The 22,633-nt window shown below is 42.1% G+C and overlaps 1 protein-coding gene across 6 annotated transcripts in view; it reads right to left on the minus strand.

The window, feature by feature from the left end:
• NDEL1 (nudE neurodevelopment protein 1 like 1) overlaps positions 1-17,834 on the minus strand; it is a 94,945-nt gene extending 77,111 nt beyond the window's left edge. For 2 of the 6 annotated variants that reach the window (XM_036767260.1, XM_036767262.1), the window contains exons 1-2: positions 17,424-17,738; positions 1,294-1,346 (exon numbers count right to left, since the gene is read on the minus strand). In XM_036767260.1, the coding sequence (XP_036623155.1) occupies positions 1,294-1,296 (3 nt within the window). In that variant the 5' untranslated portion in view covers positions 1,297-1,346; positions 17,424-17,738. Of the gene's footprint in view, positions 1-1,293; positions 1,347-9,290; positions 9,413-17,423 lie in introns of all 6 variants that reach the window. The other 4 variants (XM_036767257.1, XM_036767261.1, XM_036767258.1 and 1 more) reach the window with 3 other exon arrangements.
• Between the last annotated feature and the right edge of the window lie 4,799 nt (positions 17,835-22,633).

The raw sequence follows: 22,633 nt of genomic DNA on the forward strand, positions 1-22,633 counted from the left end.
GTTTCCCACCCCAGGTCTGGGCAAGCCAAATAGAATTTTAAATTTTGTGAGGGGGGAGGGGGGAGATTTCTGCGGTTTATTGTGCCTTTTTACTGTTTATCTCTTTTAAGCATTTCTGTTTTTACTACTGCTTTATCATATCATGATTTACACCCTGCTTTTTTTATTCATCTGAAACAATAAAAAATATAACTCCAGCTCATAACTTAATCTACAAATATTTTTCAAGTTTGTTTCCTGTAAACAACTTATTGTTGATTCTGCTACCCTCCTGTTTTATAGTTTACTCAATTCACATTCACAATTAGGCAAATTTTTTTTCCCTCCAACACATCTTATATTTTTTCCTCTCTTTGCTTCTTGTCCTTTCACAAAGAAGGTAAGGAAAGAAAAGGAACAGAATCAACACTAGTAATGTACAACTGAAGGAGGGTGTGTTCAGAGATGACTAGTAACTCTGGTATAAGGGCTGCTAAGCCCTTTCTCAGGTCTGCTTTCCACCTTTGGTGTCCACCTGATTTACCCAACTCTCATCTGTGGCTCCAAGAAGCAGTAGTATGCACAATGGCCACACCCCAGTAAACCATTTCTACAGTCAGGCTAAACCAGGTTGAGGGTAACATAGGAGTCTCAAACCCTTTGGTGAGTTAAGGGAGTATCTACCCCAAGCATGTCAAGACTTCCCCTGGTAGAATGGGCAGATGAGAATAATTTGTTCCAACAGGCCATGAAAGCAGCAGAAGCAGGTGCCAGTAGTGCTTTGAGCCTGGTTAGACATCGCAGACACCAAGGTCACTGAATCCTGACCATCGTCACTAGTCTTGACTTTTGTCCTGTCACTGGACTTTAATGACTCTGGAAGAGAGAGTGAGGCCTACGAAGTCAAGCAACTCTGCCTCACTTAAATCCAATTTATGCGAAAAGCAAAAGACATTAACTATGCCATTTTACCATTTTTACCTCTCTCAAAGTCCTGTGGTGACAGGCAAGTAACAGGTGCAGATACAATGGGAGCTGTAGTCACGATCCTGAATACAGGCAGCCTAGACCATAGAGTCACCTTCTCACTGAAATGAAGCAGCAGTGGGTTTGGCGACTCCCTGGAAGTCTGAGCAGCCTTTTAAAAGGACCACAGTGCTCACCTCCTGCTGTGAGGAAGGGGCTAAAAAGGGGCCCTAAAAATTGTCTGCTTCACCCAACCCTGGCCTGCTTACCATGGCAGGCAGGGATCCCACCCTACAGTCAAAACACAAAAAAATGTATAAAAATTTTTGCAAAGATGATTCCACTCACCATTTACACGTGGAATGTGCACACGCTTATGGACAACACGAAATCCAGTAGACCTGAAAGATAACAGCTTTTGTTGCAAGAGAACTAAGCAGGTATCACATCCAAACAGCAGCCCTGAGTGAAACCAGGCTGGCAAATGAAGGCCAGCTTACCGAAGGCAGAGCTGGATACATGTTTTTCTGGAGTGGCCGCACTGAAAAGGAGTGCCATGAAGCTGGCATAACTTTTGCAGTCAAAAATAATCTAGTCAACAAGTTTATATGCCTACCAAAAGAAGCGAACAATAGGCTAATGATAATGAGATTGCCACTTGTAGAAAAGTGCCATGCCACCATCATCTGTGCATATGTTCCTACCATGACAAACCCTGATGAGGTCAAAGAAAAATTTTAGGAAGACCTGAAGACCCTTATCATCAACATGCTGAAAAAGGACAAGCTTATAATTCTGGGTGACTTTAATGCAAAAGTAGACACAGACCACCAGACTCTGCAGGGAGTCCATGGGAGGAATGCAGCTGGAAACAGCAATGTTCACATACTACTGGAGACTTGTGCGTCTCATGACCTCATCTTCAACACTGTCTTCTGTTTACCTACACACAAGAAAACTTCGTGGATGCACCCACCCTGATGGCATTTAACACTGGCATTTAACAGACTATGTCACTGTAAAGAGAAAAGATACACAGGATGCATCACTTCAGTGATGAAGGCAATGTGTGATGCAGAATGCTGGATTGATCACAGACTTATCCTCTCCAAGCTAAATATTCACATTCAACAAAAGTAGGGGCCCCAAAGCAAGATGACTACCACAAGTCTCAATGCCAACAGATTAGAGTGCTTTTCCAACCAGGAAAAGTTCATTCCAACTTGGAGAGAAAGCTGAGCCAACACATAGTTGGCAAGAGCAGATCATAAAAGGAGTGTGCAGCTTTCAGAGATATGATGTAAGCACTGCATTTATTCATCTGAGCCAGAACTCTCACAAACATCAAGACTGGTTTGATGAAAATGATGGGGAAATTTAGAAGCTGATCACTGAAAAACAAGAATTTCACAAGGTTTACGTGCAGGATAGTTCACCCATCGCTAAGACGGCAACATATCATCTCCATCAAAAGTAAAGTGCAAGTGAAGCTTAGAGAAATGCAGTAAGAAGGCAGAAGAAATTCAGTTTTACACTGATAGTAACAATCCACAGTACTTTTACAATGCCCTGAAGGCTATTTATTGGCCAAAGACCTATGGTGCATCTCAACTACTCAGTGATGATGGAACCACATTGATTAGTGATAAGGACATGATCCTGGAGAGATGGGCTAAACACTTCTATAATGTTTGTATACCTCAAATTGAAGTTAATCCCTCTCTAGCTGAACTTCCCATTGACGAAGATGTTTTTGAATGCCATTAGGCTCCTCTCATGTGGCAAAATACCTGATGCTGATTCTACTCCAGCTGAGATACAAGGCAGGGGGTCCACTGCTTATACAAAAGCTGACTGAAATTTTCCAGGTTATATGGCAAGAGGAAGTTATTCTCCCAGGAGTTCAAGGATGCCTCCATTGTCTAACTCTATAAAGGTAAAGGAAATAGATTGTTCTCTGACAATCACAAAGTGGGGGGAGAGGGAGGAGTCTCTCTCTCTTAGTCACTGATGGCAAGATTCTTACCAGAGTCCTCCTTAATAGACTGATCCTTCATCTATTTGTACAAAAATATTTATAGCAGCTCTTTTTCTGGTAGCAAAGAATTGGAAATTGAGGGGATACCCATCAACTGGGGAATGGCTGAACAAGTTGTGGCATATTGATGGTAATGGAATATTACTGTACTATAATCATATACCACAAGAAATGATAAGCAGGCTGATTTCAGAAAACTGGGAAGATTTACACGAACAGAGGCAAAGTGAAATCAGGAGAACAATGTACTTAGGAACAGCAGTACTACAGTACCGATCAATGATCAACTGTGAATGATTTAGCTATTCTCAGCAATACAATGATTCAAGACAACTCTAAAGGACTTGTGATGAAAAATGCCATCCACCTCCAGAGAAAGAACTGATGAAGTCTGAATGAAGATCAAAACAAACCATTTTTCACTTTCTGTATTTTTTTCATGTCTTTTTTTTTACCTTTAGGCCTGTGTCTTCTCTCACAACATGACTAATATGGTAGTATGTTTTGAGTGACTGAACATACATAACCTATATCAAATTGCTTACTGTCCCAGAGAGGGAGGAGATGAGGGAGAGAAAGAGCAAGTTTGGAACTCAAAAATTTTTTAAATGAATGTTAGAAATTGTTTTTACATGTAACTGGGGAAAAATAAAATATTTTTTTAAAAATAGGTTGATCCTTCACCTGGAAGATGGTCATCTACCTGAGAGACAGTGTAGCTTCAAAAAAGGCTAAGGAACAGTTGATATGGTGTTTGCTGTCTGACAACTCCAGAAGTTTCAGGAACAGAACCAATTCATCACTCTGCTCAAGGCCTTTGACACCATCGGTCGTGAGGGCTTGTGGAAAAATATGGCAAAATTTAGGTGCCCAGAGAATTTCATCAGTATTATACATCAGTTTCATGACACCATACCTACACAGGTTCTAGATAACAGATGATGCTGCTCTCCCACTTTCCCAGTCACCAATGGAGTAAAGTAAGGGTATATGCTGGCTCCCATACTAATTTTCAGCATTATGTTTTCAGCAGTGTTGTCAGATGCCTTGGTATCAAAGTCAGCCACCACACTAGGGTTAAATTATTTAACCTGAAAAGGTTACAAGTCAAGACAAAAGTAGAAGGAGAGTTGGTATGTGACTTTTTTGGTTTGCAAGTGATTGTGCACTCAATGAAGCCTCTGACATGGAGATGCAACAAAATATGGATTGATTCTCTGTTGCTCATGTTAAATCTGGTCTAACAATTAACACCAAGAAAACAGAGCTTTTCCACCAGCCAGCATCACACCATCCATCCATGGAACCATCAGTTACATCAAATGGAGAAATACTGAACGCCATAGGTAAGTTCACTTATCTTGGCAGTATACTTTCCAGCGAGGTACACACAGATGATGAGGTTCATGCACGCACTGCCAGAGCTAGCTCAGTTTTTGGGAGGTTCCAAAGGAAAGTTTGGGAGAGAAGAGGTATTAGACTGGCTACCAAACTGAAGGCCTACAGAGCCCTTGTGCAGACCTCACTGCTATACGCCTATACCACCTGGACAGTATCCCAGCACCATGCCAGGAAACTGAATGGCTTCCGTTTGAATTGTCTTAGAAAGATTCTGAAGATCACCTGGTAAGATAAGGTGCCAAATCACTGAACTGCTAAGCATTCAAACTCTACCACAAAGAGCACAACTCTGATGGGCTGGCTGTGTTATTGGAATGCTAAACATACATTTGCCTAAAAGACTATTTTACAGAGAACTTACACAAAGCAAGAACTCAAATGGAGGTCAGAAGAAGTAATACAAGGACACTCTCAAGATCTCTCCGAAGAACTCTGGCATGTCTGGAATTGCATGACACAGGAGATGCTAGCAAAGGGCTGCCTAGGATGGCTGCCATGCTCTACGAGTGAAGCAGAACTGCAGTAGCTCAAAAGAAACATGACATGTGCAAATTTAGAAAAATCTTCGCTCCAAATGTTCATGTGCCCAACCTGCTGTATGGCCCTCTGAACTCATACTGGTCTGATCAGCCAGTGAGGGTCATTTTGGTCCCCTTAGGGAATGAAGGACAACAATTGTAACTGAAGTGTAATCTCACTCCTCTGAACTGCCTCTCTTCACAAAGCCGGGCCTAGATCACTGCTTTTTCCCCCTTTTCCCCTCCTTTTAATCTCCCTTGTTCAGGGCAGATCTAACCCACACTGACACCTTGTTAGTTCTAGTTTGGTGATGGGACAAAATGAGACACTCATAGGTCATTTAACAGTTATAAAGGAAGATATATTTGGCCATAACATAGAAAGGATCTCAAAAAAAGACATAGTAGTACTTAGCTCAGGCAGACATCCCACCCCATCTCCATTTGGAGAGGGTATCTTAGGACAACCAAGTCTTAAGGGCCTGAACCCCCCACAGGGGTGGAACTTTTATGCTCAAGGGAGACCAGGAAACCATGTCAACATTACCAGAAGCTACCAGGAAGCTGCATAAAGGGAGGCTTAGAATAAGTCAATCAAGTCCTAGGAACAAGTTTGTTGCCTTTTAAGAAGGAGGAGTAACCTGGTAAGACATTGGTTGTATCACATATCACTTTACGTGGGCAAAATCTTATGGCTCTTCTAGAAAACCTTCTAGCACTTAAATGCTTTCAATTCACTAGATAATCTTCCTATGGTAAAAAATGAAAAAATAAACCAAAAAAAGCAAAACTAAAACAGCCACAGAACAACAATGACAAAGTCGCCATACAGAAAAAAAAAATCCTAAGGAGAACAAAAGCAGAAATTCTAAGCTTCTCCTCCTTTTAGAAGGACCAACTCTTAGATCTCAACAATCTAATCCACGTGTTGGGAGATACCAAATCAGTTTACAGGGCAAGGTGGTGATCATGAGCAGCAGCAGGAACAGGAACATCGGGGTCACAGCACAAATGAAGACATCTCTAACAGTCAACAATTTTTTAATCACACATCAGGATCGGCTGTGGTACAGTGACTAAGAAACGGCAGACCTCTTACACAGAGCCTGTTCCGGGATCTATATTGATACTGAAGCTCTCCAAATAACATCCCCCCTCCCCAGCACTGCTTTGATCACCCAACCAAAATATCCACCTCCCTGAAAACCACATCAGGAAGATGATACTCTAAGACTTTGCCCCTTTAGAAGCCTCTGCAAAGAGGGTGCCCCATTCTTCCATGGGAACTAAATAAGGACTCTTCCCTCACTTCTATCCAGAGATTCAGAATAATCACAAACTCGCTAGGGGGGATGCCCTTTCTTCCAAGTAAATAGACATTTACTATAGCTACATAATAACTTCCTCATGCTGTGAGAAAGCAAGACACCTCCCAACAATACTACCTTTTGCTTACTCCAAGTTTCTTCTGGGAAGAAATTGTCTGAATCGCCCCAGACGAAAGGAAGCCTTCCAAATGAGAGAAGCATAAGCTATTTCTCCAGATCATTATAGAGCCCTTTGAGGGGGGTAAGGACTTTAAGATGCAGGATCTCTGCTCCAGGGAAGAAATAAGGAAGGGTCATTATGTCCAAAAGCAGTCGATTCTAGTCAGGTAAGTCTTCCTGGAGGTCAAAACCAAAAAACTGCTAGACTAGACAACTCTTCCCTTTCCCCTTCCTATGGTGGCACTGATTCATCATGGACATGGTTCCTTAGAGTTTGGACACCTAACCTGAGCAGTCAGATACATGATGTTGTACCTGATGATCAGCAGAGGCAAACTTCCTGCTCTAAGATGGGATAAAAGTAAAATTTTGTCAATTGGGGAACAAGTTGAGAGCCACTTGCATTAGGCGGGTGTTGCAACTGGCACACAGAACCCAAGTGGACTAGAATAGCTGCCCGATCCTCAAGTTAGGGGGATCAGACGGTCCTACATCTAGCACGATACTGCATCACCATCCCAAAGGATTGTTTAAGTCAGCAGAAAGCAGAGTGTGAAGATTAGGGTGAATTCCAGGGTGAATCCAATAGAATTCCTTAAGGACCCAAGATGGGCACTATCTAGGCTCTTGAGTCTTTCAGTCTCTTTGTTCAGTAAGTAATCCACTTGAAGTTGGTTTTGTTTTGTGAACTTGCTCTGACAAGCTGGGGTTATGATCCCATTGGCTTGAGGTCCTCTGAAGGATCCCCAACAAGAATAGCAACTGCCTTCTAGACTTCTTGTAAAGTCCTAGACTGGATGGTATTTCCTTTCCGTTTTAGTGAATCATTGCTTCATATGGTGTTCTTTTTCATCTTTGGTGGGAAGTTCTCAAGGGAGCTGGGAATAATTGGAACCTTTCACATTACAATCTACTTTCTCAATGAAGAACAGAGAACATAAAACTCTACTCAGTAAGTGGTAAAGAATTAATCACCCTAAGCACAAAGTATCCTTAAGCGCAAAGGTCCTTAAAAAATTCCAATTGGGCTAAGTGTCTCCGTATTTAGCTAGGCTGGTCCTCAGTGAGTAAATTCAGTCTCTCACTAGGAACATGCTCAAAACCTTTTAAAGATGGCAGAACCTACCTACCAGAGATTATGCTTCATTGATATAACCTTCAAAAACCCACCATTACCTCCATACTATGATGAGGCACTAAAGTTGAACTTATATCCAAATTTTTTTTCATATTAAGGTTAGTTAAGGAAGAAAGGGGAAATATTCCTTCTCCAGCCCCAATTCTCTTGAGCTCCATTTTCAACTGCCTATTGAGCATTTCCCTTAGATATCTCATTAGCACGTGAAACTGCTAGATATACCAAACTAAACTTACCATTTTTTCTTCAAGACTGTCCTACTTCCTGCCTTCCTTAGGATAAAATAATGGTACCACCATTCTCTCAGGTTTTCATCTTTGACATCTCCCATACCTCACATCCAAACAATTGCCAAGTTGTGTTTGTTGACTTCGGATGCTGCAATTAGCATGCAAACTCCTTTGAGTCCCAAGAGCATTTTACATATCTATACATTTATATTATTAATATGGCAGTGGAAAATTATCAATAAAACAAGAATACTGCTCAAGCAATGCCTAGGATTCATGAACCTGAACACAGGTTCATGGGATGAGGGTACAGGACAGCTACCAGGCAGAAAGACAAGTACTGAGGCTAGGTCCAGTAGGTCACAGAAGACAGGCAGATGCTTGCAGTGATCGACACTGAATATGCAATGCTCATATATCTTGGCCAAGTGACTCTTATTTATTTTCAAAATGGAAGCTGCTATCACTCCCAAATGAGAATGTAAAGAGACTTGAGGGAAATCTTTCTATTTTCTAAGATATAAAAAAAGAATGCTCCAAAAACAAAATAACAAACAACAAAAATGATGAAGAGCTTCAGTGTAAAAACAATGAAGAAAAACACAGAAAGGAATCTTGACCTGTATCAGATTAAAGGGTTGAATATTATACAAGAGACCCTGGAACTGGACATCTGGACCTAAAAAAACAAAAAACCACAAGGTTATTTGACAAGAGGCAGCTGTACATTCTGAAGAAGCAGAAGTTACTTGTCCTCCAAAGAATGATGTTATGAGTCCATGAGCTGTCAGAGGTCAGGAGAAGAATCAGTAGTGGTTGGTGACTGCCTGCTGGTGCGTATTGAAATAAGCCCCCAAGGCAGAGGCAGAAGCAGTGGAACAGGGATGCAGTGGACAGTACCCTGGGCTCTATCAGCAATAGCATGCTGAGCCTAAAGGCAGAAGACTAAAAAGAGACGTTGGGCAGAAGTAAAATAGGTAGAAATACTGGTCTCAGCAATACAGACACTGGCATGAGCAATGGCAAAAGAGCCTAGACATCATCTTTCAAGAAATTATCAAGGAGAACTGCCCTGATATTCTAGAGCCAGAGGATAAAACAGAAACTGAAAGAATCCACCGATCACCTCCTGAAAAAGTTCCCAAAAAGAAAACTCCTAGGAATATTGTCACCAAATTCCAGAACTCCCAGATCAAGAAGAAAATACTGCAAGAAGCCAGAAAGAAACAATTTGACATTGTGGAAACACAATCAGGATAACACAAGATCTAGCAGCTTCTACATTAAGGGATCGAAGGGCTTGGAATATGATATTCCGCAGGTCCATGGAGCTAGGATTAAAACCAAGAATCACCTACCCAGCAAAACTGAGTATCGTACTCCAAGGCAAAATATGGATTTTCAATAAAATAGAGGACTTTCAAGCTTTCTCAATGAAAAGACCAGAGCTGAATAGAAAATTTGACTTTCAAAGACAAGAATCAAGAGAAGCATGAAAAGATAAACAAGAAAGAGTAATAATAAGGGACTTACTAAAGTTGAACTGTTTGGTGTACATTCCTACATGGAAAGATGATGTGTGTAATTCATGAGACTCTTCTCAGTATTAGGGTAGTTGAAGGGCACAGGGTGAATTCAATATGAAGGGATGATATCTAAAAAAAAAAATAAAATTAAGGGGTGAGAGAGGGATATATTGAGAGAGGGAGAAAGGGAGGGATAGAATGGGGTAAATTATCTCACATAAAAGTGGCAAGAAAAAGCAGTTCTGTAGGAAGGGAAGAGGGGGCAGGTGAGGGGGAATGAATGAATCTTGCTCTCATCAGATTTGACCTGAGGAGGGAATAACATACACACTCAATTTGGTATCTTACCCCCACAGGAAAGTAGGGGGAAGGGGATAAAAAGGGGGGATGATAGAAGGGAGGGCAGATAGGGGGAGGAGTAATCAAAAGCAAACACTTTTGAAAAGGGACAGGGTCAAGGGAGAAAAATGAATAAAGGGGGACAGGACAGGATGGAGGGAAATATAGTCAGTCTTTCACAACATGGTTATTGTGGAAGTGTTTTACATAATGATACATGTGTGGCCTATGTTGAATTGCTTGCCTTCTTAGGTGGGAAGGGAAGAGGGGAGAGAATTTGGAGCTCAAAGTTTTAAAAGCAGACGCTCAAAAAAAAGTTGTTTTTGCATGCCACTGGGAAATAAGATATATAGGGAATGGGGCATAGAAACCTATCCTGCCTTACAAGAAAGTAAGGGGAAAGGGCATGGGAGGGGGGGAGAGTGGGGTGACAGAAGGGAGGGCTGACTGGGGAATGGGGCAATCAGAATATACACCATCTTGGGATGGAGGGGAGGGTGGAAATGGGGAGAAAATTTGCAACTCAAAATCTTGTGGAAATCAATGTTGAAAATTAAAATATTACATAATAAAATATGAAAACAATTCTGAGGATTAACATCACATCCAACAAACTGACAAAGGTGACAATTAAAGGAAATCATTCAGTACTACCCATGTGGGCCTTCTTGCATCCAGAGGTCAGAGTAGACCTGTATCAACACTAAAGGTAAGCAGAGGAGGTACAGTGATGTCAAACTCAAACAGAAAAGAATCCATGTGGGCAGCATAATGACTTTAAATATACATACACAAATGAACATTATCTATGTTGTACTGTATTTTTATTTATTTTTCAAAAATATTCCCCAATTACATTTCAATTTGATTGAGGCCACACCTGGGAATTTTGCCAGCCACTACCAGTGAGTTTATCTGCTCTGCTCTAGATGCCCTTAAGGACCTTACCACCAAGTAGTATGGTGTGATAAAACCTCTATCCTAAGCCCCTCTCCTCCCACTAAAAAAAAAAAAAAAACTAGGCTAGTTTTTTTTTTTTTTAATGTCCTTGAGATCTGGTTGGCTCAGGGGACCATGGCTCAGGCCACTGACATAGCTTTCTGGTCACCTAAGTACAAAAAATGCGAGTGTATCCAGCCCCTCCCTAAGGCTCCAGACAATAGACCAGAAACAAGAGCATGAATTAGGAACCTTGTGTTCAGCTGAAAATCCTGGACGTTCCCCTTCCCTGATCTCGACAGCCTTCCCTTGATATGACTAAGCAAAATTCCTTTTTTAAAACCAGTAGATGGATTACAGGAGTCTCCATTTGTTCCAATTTCTGACCTACCATCTATGTATACATAGGCTACAAACCGAGTTAACTCATTTACCTGCCCAAGTTCCAACAGATATCTTCCTGCAATATCTCTGCATCCTTCACCCCTCTTTTCAACGAGTAGTACAATGGAAGGAGCACTGTCTCTGGAGTCACGGCCTCCCAAACCAACTCCAATTCTGATGCTCACTACCTCTGCGACACCAGGTGAGAGGCAAGTCCCACAACCTTGAGCCTGTTTCCTCGTCCAGTTCTAGAGTTATGGTCTTTTGGTTTCCCACAGCCCCAGTCCAACTCCTCTAGGTCACAGCAAACAGGCTCCTACACCTTCCCGTTTCCAGTGGGTCTAATCCTACACACTGCACTTAGAGTACTGCACAGCTCCAACACGTTAATCCCGTACACCGCTGTCACTGTTGCTGTTAGGTCATTCTAGTCGTGTCCACCTCTTCATGACTCCACTGGGGTTTTCATGGCAAAGATACTACAAATGTTTTGCCATTTCCTTCTCTAGCTCATTTTATGGATGAGGAAACTGAGGCAAACAGAGTTAACTGACTTGCCCAGGGTCATGCAGCTAGTAAATGTCTGAGGCTGGATTTGAACTCAGGTCTTCCTGACCTCCCCAGGTCTGGCACTCTATCCAATGTGCCACCTCGCTGCCCACTACCTAATGAATAAACCCAAATTCCTGGATTAATGTATGATAAAGATGGAAAAATTAGCTGAAGCCCAGTTATGGAGAGCTTTAAATGTTTAACAGAGAGGCTTATATTTTATTCTAGAGATAATAAGGAGCCATTCAAGTGTACTGAGTTGACTGAGTGGCATAGATCTATGCTGTAGTAACATCACTGGAAGTTCTATGAAGGATAGGCTGGACAGGCGGAGACTTGAGGAAGGCGACAGATGCAAGAGATGTGTTCATCTCCCTCACGAATTCTCCAGTCCAGTCTAAATGTTCTTCTTTTGCCTTAAATAAGACAGCCCCTCTCTTAAGACAGGAACAGCCCTCATACTTCTTAGAATCTCTCATTTTTCTTTAAAGTTCAATCCGAATGTCACCATTTATAACAGGCCTTTTCTGACTCTGCATTGCTAGCGTCTCAGTCTGCCCTGAGACCACTTTGTCTACATTTTGTACGTCCTTTCATGTGCACGCGCTATCTTCCCCGACAGAACAGAAGCTCTTTGAGGACAGAGAGTGTCATTTTTTTCTTCATTTCCCCAAAACCTAAGATAAAGCCTGACACATAGTAGGTGCTTAACAAACGTTTATTGGCAGACATCCCCAGTGCCTAGCGCAGTATCTTACACATAGCTAAAGTGAACTGAAACATGAGGGAGAAGAAAGGCAGATACAAAGAATGGCAGATATCACTAACACAACATCACAGAATTTCAGAACTTGGAAATACTAGAGATCGAGCCCCACATTTTATAGATATAGCAAGTGAGAGAAACAGAGGCTGAATAACTTCCCGAGGGCCACAAAGCTAAAAAGCAAGGACCAACACTGAACTCTTCATTCAGTACTCTTATAAACACATTGCCCATCGAAGAATAACATATTGGTCCAAATACACATCACACACTTTCCCTAAAAAATCTCACTTGTATAATAAAACTTGACCATGGACTATATTCAGTGTTTATAGCCAGTACCTATATTTTCTTTTGAAAGAAATTTCACTTAGAGCCAGCAGTCTTATAATTTGGCTAATATAGTAACTATTCAAAGAAAAACAACTATTATATTACTATTCAATCGGACAAGAGAATCACTAACTCTCAGACATCTGCAAATGTCTCCAGACAGGCAGAGAAACAGAGGTAGAAGATGGGAAAGAAGTTCAGTAAGTTTTGTGATACATGAAACATAGCTAAGTGGAAACTTTATAACCATTTGGTACCGATTAAAAATGCTTTAAGTACATCAGTGGAAAAGACAATATAAGACCTAGAAGCAAATGAACACAGTAGTAGCCGAGTGTTCAATAAATTCACGAACACTTAACTACTGACAGGAGTCCCTACTGGATAGGACTCTGAGAAAACTAAAAAGAAGTTCTGCAGGAAGTATGCTCGTATGCCCAGTATCTTATATCATATATCAAAACCTCCACATAAGCTCCAAATGAATACCTGACCTAAATGTAAAAAAGGTACATTATAAATGATTACACACTCCTCCCTCTCATAAACTATGTTCCATTCAAACTGACCTATTTACTGTTTCCCCATAGACAATACTCTGTCTTCCACCTCCACGTTTTTGCACAGACTGTCCTCTATGCCCACAGGTATTACAATGCTCTCTTCTTCACCTCCTCTTGGAATCCCCAGCTCTTTTCTCAAATGCAATCTCCTTCAGGAGGCTTTTTCTGATTCTAGTCAGCCTCGCAATCCCTATTCCCCACCCCACTCCAAGCACTGTACATCTGGTACACTCATATCCATGAACATACATCCTTCACATAGAATGTAAGCTCCTTAAAGGCAAGGAACCATAGCCCCAGCACTTAATACATACTTGTACCAGAATGCCTAGAACATAAAAGGAGTCTGATTGATATGAAAGAAATGATCCGAATCATTAAAGAGAAGGGCAAATTAGAACAACCCGGAAGTTTTATCTCATAACCAAATTGGCAATCAATTAAAAGCAATTATTAAAAGCTTACTATGTGCCAGGCATCATCCCAGGTGCTAGAGATGTAAAAATAAAAATGAAACAGTCCCTTAAGCATGTACACTTAAGTACATACAAGATAAACCAGAAGGTAACGGGGGCAGGGAAGGTGCTAGTAGCTGAGCGAATGTGGAAGGAAGGAGATAAAAGAAGGCTTCAAAAAGAAGGTGGATCTTGACTGGTGTTTTGAAGGACACTAGGTATTCTAAGAGGCAGAAATGAGCAAGGAATGTATTCCAGGCATTGGGGGGGTTGGGGTTTGAAAAGATACAGAGATGCAACGTCACATATGAGACCCAGCCAATTTGGCTGGCTTCTATAGACTGTGTCAAGTCAAAGCAACAAGGATTCATTAAGCACTTTCAATGTGCCCCAGACACTGTGGGGATACTGTGGGGACACAGTGGGAACTGTGGGAACACAAAGAAAGGTGTGGGGGGGCAGTCCATGATTTTCAAAGTACTCTCAGTCTAATGCAAGACAAAATGCAAACAACTATGTACGATGTTTGTACGTAGATATATACAGTACAAATTAGTGATCATCTTGAAGGGAAGGCACAAAGACTAGGGAGGACTGGGAAGGACCTCTTGCAGGAGAAAAGACTTGAGCTGAGACTTGGAGGAAGACAGGAAAGTGAAGAGGCAGAGATGAGGAGGGAGAGAGGTCCAACAGCCTCCTACTTGGTCTCTCTATCTCAAGCCTCCCCCACTCCAATCTATTCTCCATGTAACAGCCAAAGTGATTTCTAAAGAAGAGATCTGACCACGTCACCCTCACACACACAAACTCCAGAGGCCCCCTAGTCCCTCTAGGATTAAATAAAAACACTTCAGTCTGGCATTTAAAGCTTTTCACAAGATAGCTCTTTCCTACCTTTGCAGTCTTCTTAGATATTACTTCTCTCCACACTGTATGGTCTAAACATACTAGACTACTTGCTGTTCCTCATATATGATGTTCCATCTCCTGTCTGCATGCCTTTTCACCGGCTGCCCCATCGTGCCTGGAAAACTCTGTTTTCACCTCAAACTCTTGAAATCTCTGATTTCCTTCAAGTCCTACTTTCTGCAAGAGGCCTTTATAGGCATTCCTTACCCTCTAATGTTATCCAGAAATACTTTATATGCTATAAGATATTTATAGATGTACAAATATGAAGAATTCAGAGAAACTTGGGAAGATATATTATTTGATAAATTATTTGGTATTTCTTTGAGCAAAGAAAATAGAATGAATAGAAAAATATAAGCTACAAAAATATAAATGAAAACACTAAAAAAGGCAGCCAAACTTGATTAATAACCAATCTTGGTCCCAGAGAAGAAACAATAAATCTCTTTCCAGTCTAGAAACAGAGAATGCTACACATTCTCTCAGACGTGGTCCTTGTGTCCATTTGTTTTGTTCAACTCTTTCTCTTTGTTACAAGAGAGGGTTCTAGGTGAGGTGAGATTATTAAGAAGTGACAGTAGTGCCAAAAATCATCAAAAAACTTTATATATATAAATATCAACTGAGACAACATTTATCTACAAGCCAAGCACCAATGCCAATCCCAAACTGACTTCTTCCTTAATAAATATAGCCCATTCCTAGGAACGTTACTGAAATGACACCACCAGTTTACAGAAAAACAGTAATTCAATTTTTTAAAAGTTGGTAGTGGCTGTACAGAGGAGCAGGCAGGCAAGATCAAGGATCCTCAGGAGATGAAAAGTTTGCTTACAACTCTCCAAGAAGTCAGCAATGCAAAAGTGGAGAAAGTCATGCTTCAAACTTCCATCCATAAAAACAGATTCTTAGAGGAACCCTATGGGAACAATAGACTCATGCCAAGCAAAATTAAACATAACAGAGATCTCTAAGAAAAACATAAGATCAAAACACTCAAGCAAACAACTTACTGAAAGTAACCTTGTTTTGCAAAAGAAATCAAAGCTTGATTAATGAAGTTTTTTTAAGGGACAAAAGAAAAAAAGCATGAAGACAAGGAATACAACTTATTTAATTAATAAAAGTTATACAGAATAGAGACCATTTTTCAAAAGTCACCAAGGTGCAGTGGATAGAATACTGGACAGATAGAATAAGGAAGACCTGAGTTCAAATCCCACTTCAAACATTTATTAGCCGCATGATCTAGTAGGACAATTCACTTAACTTCCCTGGTCTCATTTCTTCATCTGTAAAATGAGAGGGGTTGGCCTCAAAAGATTCCTAAGGGACCCAGCATGACAATTCTTATGTCAAGCACTATTACATGGAATACAAGTATAGCTACTGACTAAGAAAATCAATTCAGTAGACATCTCTTGCAACAGTCTGCTTATCAAATCACCTCATCTAGCCTAAATTTATTTTTGTATCTGAGGACAGTATTTAGAAAAGCTTTATGCTATTGTAGCTATCTATATAGTTGTCACTATACTCTAGCAACCAACACGTTTGTCAAATATTCTTTTAAACTTTCTTGTTAAAACAAAAATATTCTAAGTTTTTATTTATTTTTGAAAGTTCCCTAATTTGACTTCAGTTTTTCCCCAGAGTTAAGTCAGAAATTAGAACGGAAGAAAGCTAGTTAAATCGACTAACCGAAGCAGCTGATCATTCAATCAGCTGAGAAAGGTATCTCAACCAAGGATAAGAGGATCAAGTTTTTAGTTCCAGCTCCACTTTCAGGTTCCAATTGAATTCAATGAACATTTATTAAGTGTCTACTATACGTGTCAGGCACTGTGCTAAGCGCCAGGGATACACAACGAAGGAAAAGACAACCCCTGCCCTCAAGAGGTTTACAATATAATGGAGGAGACAACATGCAAACAAATATATACAAAGCAAGCTATATACAAGAGAAATAGGAAATAACACAGGGAAGGCAACAGAATTATGAGGGGCTGGGGGGCGGGGCTTCCTGTCCGTGGTGGGATTTTAGGTGAGGTGGGACTTGAAACGCATAAACAGAATGTGTCAAAGTGCTTTGGAAGAGGCACCTAATTGTAATAGTATCGTCATTCAATTACATCCTTGGGAAAAAGAATAAGTAACCTGCAGCTTAGCATAGTGGGAAAAGCACTAGCTCTGTAGTCAGAGGACAGAGGCCAAATCCTACCTGATACCACCTGTGTGTCCTTGGGCAAATCACTTAACCTCCCTGGGCCTTAGTTTTCTCGTCTGTAAAATGAGGGGGACTGGACTAGACAGCCTCAAGTCCCTTCCAGCTCAGAAAAAAACAACGGTGCTATGCCAATGCTTCATCTGCGACCCTCGAGAAGCAACCTGAAACCACCTGGGTGACATTTAACGGACCCCTAGGAAAAGGAGAGCCCGGACGAGCGGTGGCGTTGCCACATCGCATCCCCACCCCCCCCCCCGTCCAGCTCGGCCCCTTCTCGCACCGCCGGAGCCCCGGTGCCCGCCGTGCCACGTCCCAGCTTGTCCCCGGCGCGCGGCCCTCTCGCACCGCCTCCGCTGTCTTCCCTGCCCCGGGCCCTCCACGCCGGCCTCCATCTCCCGAGAGGGGCGCCGAGGTTGGGGTGGGCGCGGCCACTCCCGCGGCGGAGGCGCAGGACTGACTGAATGACAGCTCCAGGCCCGCCCGGGCGCGGTCCCTGCAGGTGGGCTAGCTGGGCCGGCAGCCCCAGGGGAGCGGAGCGGAGCCCAGCCGGCCCGGCCCCGCCCCGCCCCAGGTCCCGAGGCCGCGGGCCGGCAGAAACGGAATTCAGCCGAGGCCCGAACAACCCGGCCCAGCCTGGGCCCTTCCGGTCCGCTCGGCGCGTCAGTCTCACCTGGACAGTGTCAAACGGACATCTTCGCGGACCAGACCGGACCGGACCAGACGCACTCCTCGGCGCCTCGATTTCGCCTCCTCTCCAGCGAGCTCGCTCTCGCCCTCGCTCGCACTCGCTCGCGCTCTCGCCCTCCGCCCCAGTGCCGCGTCACGCGCAGCACCGACCTCCGCGCGCGATACTTCTGGCGGGCGGGGCCGTCACAAGCCTCTCTGTGACGCAGCGCGGAGAGGGGGTGTGGGTTCGGAGCGTCCAGGCTCCCAGTACCGAAGGGCGGAGGGACAGGATGGCGTCAAGGGCGGGGGAGGAAGAGGGTGAAGCCTGGTGTTGAGGACAGCGACCCGCCAGCCGGGGCGTTCTCTGCCCTAGCCACGCAGGAGTGGGAGAGCGTGGAGGAGTTCTTGCGCAAGCGCGGAGGGCTGCCGCACAGATCTAAGAGCAGGGGCCCCGCCCGCTTCCTCCACCCTTCTCGGCGGCCGGTCATCCCCGAGCTCTTCCTGGGAAGCGTTGTCCCAGGGCAAGAGTCGGCCGCCCTGCGTGGGCACCGTGGGGTACGAGTTCCTCGTTCGGGTTAAGATCCCATCCTCCTTCTTGGCTCACCTGCTCTGTAACCTTGACAAGGTCCTTTACAGTTCCCGGGCCTCAGTTCCCCTATCTGTAAAATGAAGGGGTTATACTAGAATCTAGATCGGTGGTTCTTCAACTTTTTTTTAATCTTAAACTGATTTCACGCTCTTAAAAATTACTGATATACCCCCCAAAAAAGAGATTTTGTTTCTGTAAGTTATTAATTCATATTTACTGTATTCGAAATTAAAACGTCTTTGTATTATTATGAAAATAGTTTTGACCTAGCAGGCACCCTGAAAGGATCTCTGGGACCCACAGGAGTCCCCCTGGACCACACTACAAGAAGCGCTGGACTAGAAGAACCGTATAGTCCCTTCCAGCTAGCCCAGGGTTGGGGAACACGCCCTTGAGGACGTAGAGGGCCACATGTGGCTTCGAGGCCGCAGGTTCACACCCCGAGCCAGCGCTTTCTGTGTAGGGTTTCCTCGCCCTACGAATCACAGAAGCCTGAAAGTGCGCCCCTTCTCTCATCCAAAAAACACTCTCCTCATACTGCATTCTTTTATAGTTTCTTTTCATTTTGAAAGCTGCCCTTGAAGCTAATTTTAACCTGATTTAGAAAATCTGGAGAGGAAGAGTAGAGGGACTCGAGATTTATCCGTGCAATGCGATCATTAGAATGGGAGAAATGGGTGCAAGGGACGATTCAAAGGAAGACGACAGCTAAATGCGGTTACTATTTAGATATGAGGAATAATAGGCATTTAACGAAAAGGGAAGAAAAGGGGTGTGGGAGAAAAGAGGGAATTTAGGATCAAAGATGACTTGGGCCTTAAAGATATTTCCCTATCAGGCCCAAGGTAAAATATTTTTAAGAAACTGATATGTAAATTAAGCTATTTAGCTAGAAACAGGAACAATAGGAACAGTTTTCCTTGTAAATGCTGATAGCTATGATATTCATGAAATTTTTCAGGGGACTGCCTTGCTTCTAGGCTTGACAATGATTTATAATATCCATAATCAGTCTCAAATCCTCAAAAATATCTGGCTTCTCCTACCTTCCTAAGGTAGATTGTAACCTAGCCAGAGCAACGGGGAATCTTGTAATTTCACTATGCAAAATATTAACTTCGAATATAGCAGATACTCAATAAAACACATGAATCTGTGAATTAGCTGTCACTTTTCAGTAGAACAGGACAATAAAAAAATAATTAAAACAGGATTTGTTAAATGCCTACTCTGTTTCTGGCTCTAAGTTAGATACACCCGTCAGAGTCCTTGAACTTACACACCCGGCAGGAAAGATAATAGTTAATATGAAATGGCAGTAAGAAAATAATGCAAGGCAGCATATAATCGAGTACTCTAAGTACTATAGGAGTTAAAAAAAAAAAGGAGACATCAATGTAGGCTATGGTGCTCAGGGAAAAAAAATCATAGAGGAAGTGAAATATGCCTTTTGCCGCCGGATGACCAGCAAGCTGAGCTGTCAGTTACCCCCCGGCCATCGGAGTAACTGCTCAAGTCTGCTTCCCCAGCCGCCCTTGTATAGAACTTTGCTAGCAGCCACCCCTTCACCCCTCAAAGTCTGTCTTTCTCTTTTAAGAACGATGGGTTTTTAGGGCAAAGGGGAAAAAAATTACTTCCCTTCACTGGCCCTCTTTGGGCCGCAATTTCCTCATCGTGCAGCTGAAAGAGACTCTAATCCAACCTCCACATTTTACAGGTGAGGAAACTTGGGCTTTGTTCTAATTCCAACCCTCTTTCCTCCGCACCACGCAGAAGACAGTATAAGTAGTGAGTGGCAGGGGAGACAACAGATAAGAATGAGTCTGATGTGTCAGAGGACAATGAGACCAGGTTGACTGGATAGAATTCAGGATGAAGGTATAATGAGAGGAAGAAACAAGAGAAGATTATGAGGACTTTTGAATGAAGAGGAAGAGGAAGGAGTCCAATGACGACTCCGAGGTTTTAAATCTGGGTGACACAACAGTGACTCATCGACAAGAAATCAAGAAGCTGATTGGAATAACTTGTCTGGGTGGAAGAGGATGAGTTTAATTTGGGACATAGAATTTACAGCTGTAATGAACCTTAAGGTCTTAAGAGTCCAGCCCCCTAATTCTATAGAAGAGGAAACCGAGACTTTGAGAGACATGACTTTACCAAGGCCACACAGCTAATAAGTGGGTAAAGCCAGTTAACAGAGAATATTGCATTTGAACAGAGAGCAGAACATCTATTAGACAACTATTGGTTATAGGATTGTAGGTGAAAAATGAGAACTAGAAAAAGAAATTCAGGAGTCATCCACTTGGAAGTGGCACACAGAAGTTACATATGAACTACGGAAGATGAGCACACATCATTCACAAGGTCATGAAAATTTGGCCACCTCCAGACTGCAATGGGTGAAATCTGAAATAAGAGAGGAAACAAAAGTTCAAGGTTTCAAGCATATCGATTTATTAAGCAATACATACCTATTGCATAACAAATTGGAACCACGCCTTCTCAGCTTGGCACTGGACCCTGAATACAGGGGGAGAAATCTTTATGCATTAAAAGAAAACAACAGGATACAAACCAGGGTTCAAGATTAGATAATCTGATTTCTAATTGAAGGAAAGATTAAAGGCTTTCTGAGTTGGGAGGGGTAGAGTGAACAGGTGCAATTCCCTGAAATCAGAAAAAAAAAGAAGTGTCCCACTTCCCCCCCAAAAAAATGTCTGTATTCAATCAAAAGAACAAGAAAGCAGTAACTGATTGACCAGTATAAGCCAATTTTCAGTTAAGACATATGGATTGCTTGAGATGTAGAATTGTGAGAAAACTCCTTGAGCAATCCTTGGATCTGACTGGGTTTCTGGTCAGCATAACCTAGGTCCTTAAAGTTCTCTAAGCAAAAAGTACAGGTGGTTCAGCTTCTTAACCATGCAGGGCTAGTTTCAAACAATACAATAATGTTTTCTCACCATTCCCATAATTGAATAACATTTTCTTGCAAGACAGAAATTGGACTAGATCCATAATTGAATAGAAAGGGAACTGAACTAGATCCAGAATTGAGTCACAAGTGGCATCAGTTTAGTTCATTCAATTCCCACAAATCTCCTCCTCTGATTCCTGGGGGAGGTGGGGCTGGCACCCTCCCCTATGAATCACTTATCTATAAGCCAAACCTATAAGGTTTTCCATACATTCATAATCAGAATTACATAAGTCAATTTACAGATCGTACTATATAGAGGGCTCACGATGATCTAATTTTGAGAGAAGATATTTACATCACCAACATAACTTCAGCAGGCTGAAACACCATGAAACAAAAGGCCAAAGTAATACAATGATGATCACCAATAGTAGATAACATTGTCTTCTCCTATCCTAGTAATCCACTCCAAACGGCCATTGAAGCATCACATATTGGCTTCAGTCCCAATTTTCCCATGTAGTCGTCTTATCCCTGGAAATATCTTCTGAACATTCTGGAATAGGCCTCATTTTCAGAACAGCTCTGAAGAGGACTCTGCTTGTCTTGTTCTAAATCACTTGTGGAGACCCCTAGATAATTCTGCTAAAATCTGCCAGTAACACGACTGGAGAAGGCAGCAAGGTGGCTCAGAGCACTGGGCCTACAGTCAAGAGACCTGAGTTCAAATCTGATCTCAGATACTTACTAGCTGTGTGACCCTTGATAAGTCACTTCACTTCCGTTTGCCTTAATCTACTGGAGAAGGAAATGACATGCCTCTCCAGTATCTTTGGCAAGAATACCCCATGGAGACAGGATGGTTCACAGGGTCACGAAGAGTCAGATACAACTGAATGACTAAACAACAAGTAAGACTATAATATACATGACTACAGTAATACAATTTAGTATGATCTTTTATATTTGATTTTCCAAGAACTAGTTCATGTGGTGAAAACCAGCTCAAGCTTATGGTTCTGATCCTATTAGCCACAGAGCTATAAGAACATCAAATTAGAAACCCATAATTCAGTTTTGTGTGTGTGTATATATATATATATATATATATATGTATGTATGTATGTGTGTGTGTATACCCTATACCTGATATAAAAATCTTTTTTAAAAAAATCATGAATGTCTAACGTATAAAATAAACACTTCTGTCTTTTAAAATTATCAGACAAATACGTTAAAACAGGAAAGTAATTTCACCTTCTTTACAATTATCAGTGCAATTTTACATGTAAAATCCTTAATACAATTTTGAAAACTTATTACTAAAACATAATCAAAGCCTGAATTTTCATACCAGATACATTTAGAAGCCAATCATATACATATGCATATAGTTCTTAGAGAAAAGAGTCTAATCCTGTTGCTTTCTCAAATTAGATGTTCTGGTATCAATCTATTAATTAATGGATTTAGTATTGTTCTTACAAAACTTCTACTGCTCACCTGCCCTGATTATAGAAAAGTAGGGACATAGTTATAACAATGTCAAGACTCATCCCCTCAAGGTCACACACTGATCTGACATACACTACAACACAGGAAAAACTCCCTTAGCTGTGTTTGATTCCAAACACCAGGAATATTTGACAGCCACTCATGTAGTAAAGTTCCACGTTAGTCACAAAGTATCAAAAACCAG

Source organism: Trichosurus vulpecula, chromosome 7 (genome assembly GCF_011100635.1).
Source record: "Trichosurus vulpecula isolate mTriVul1 chromosome 7, mTriVul1.pri, whole genome shotgun sequence".
Lineage (NCBI taxonomy): Eukaryota > Metazoa > Chordata > Mammalia > Diprotodontia > Phalangeridae > Trichosurus > Trichosurus vulpecula.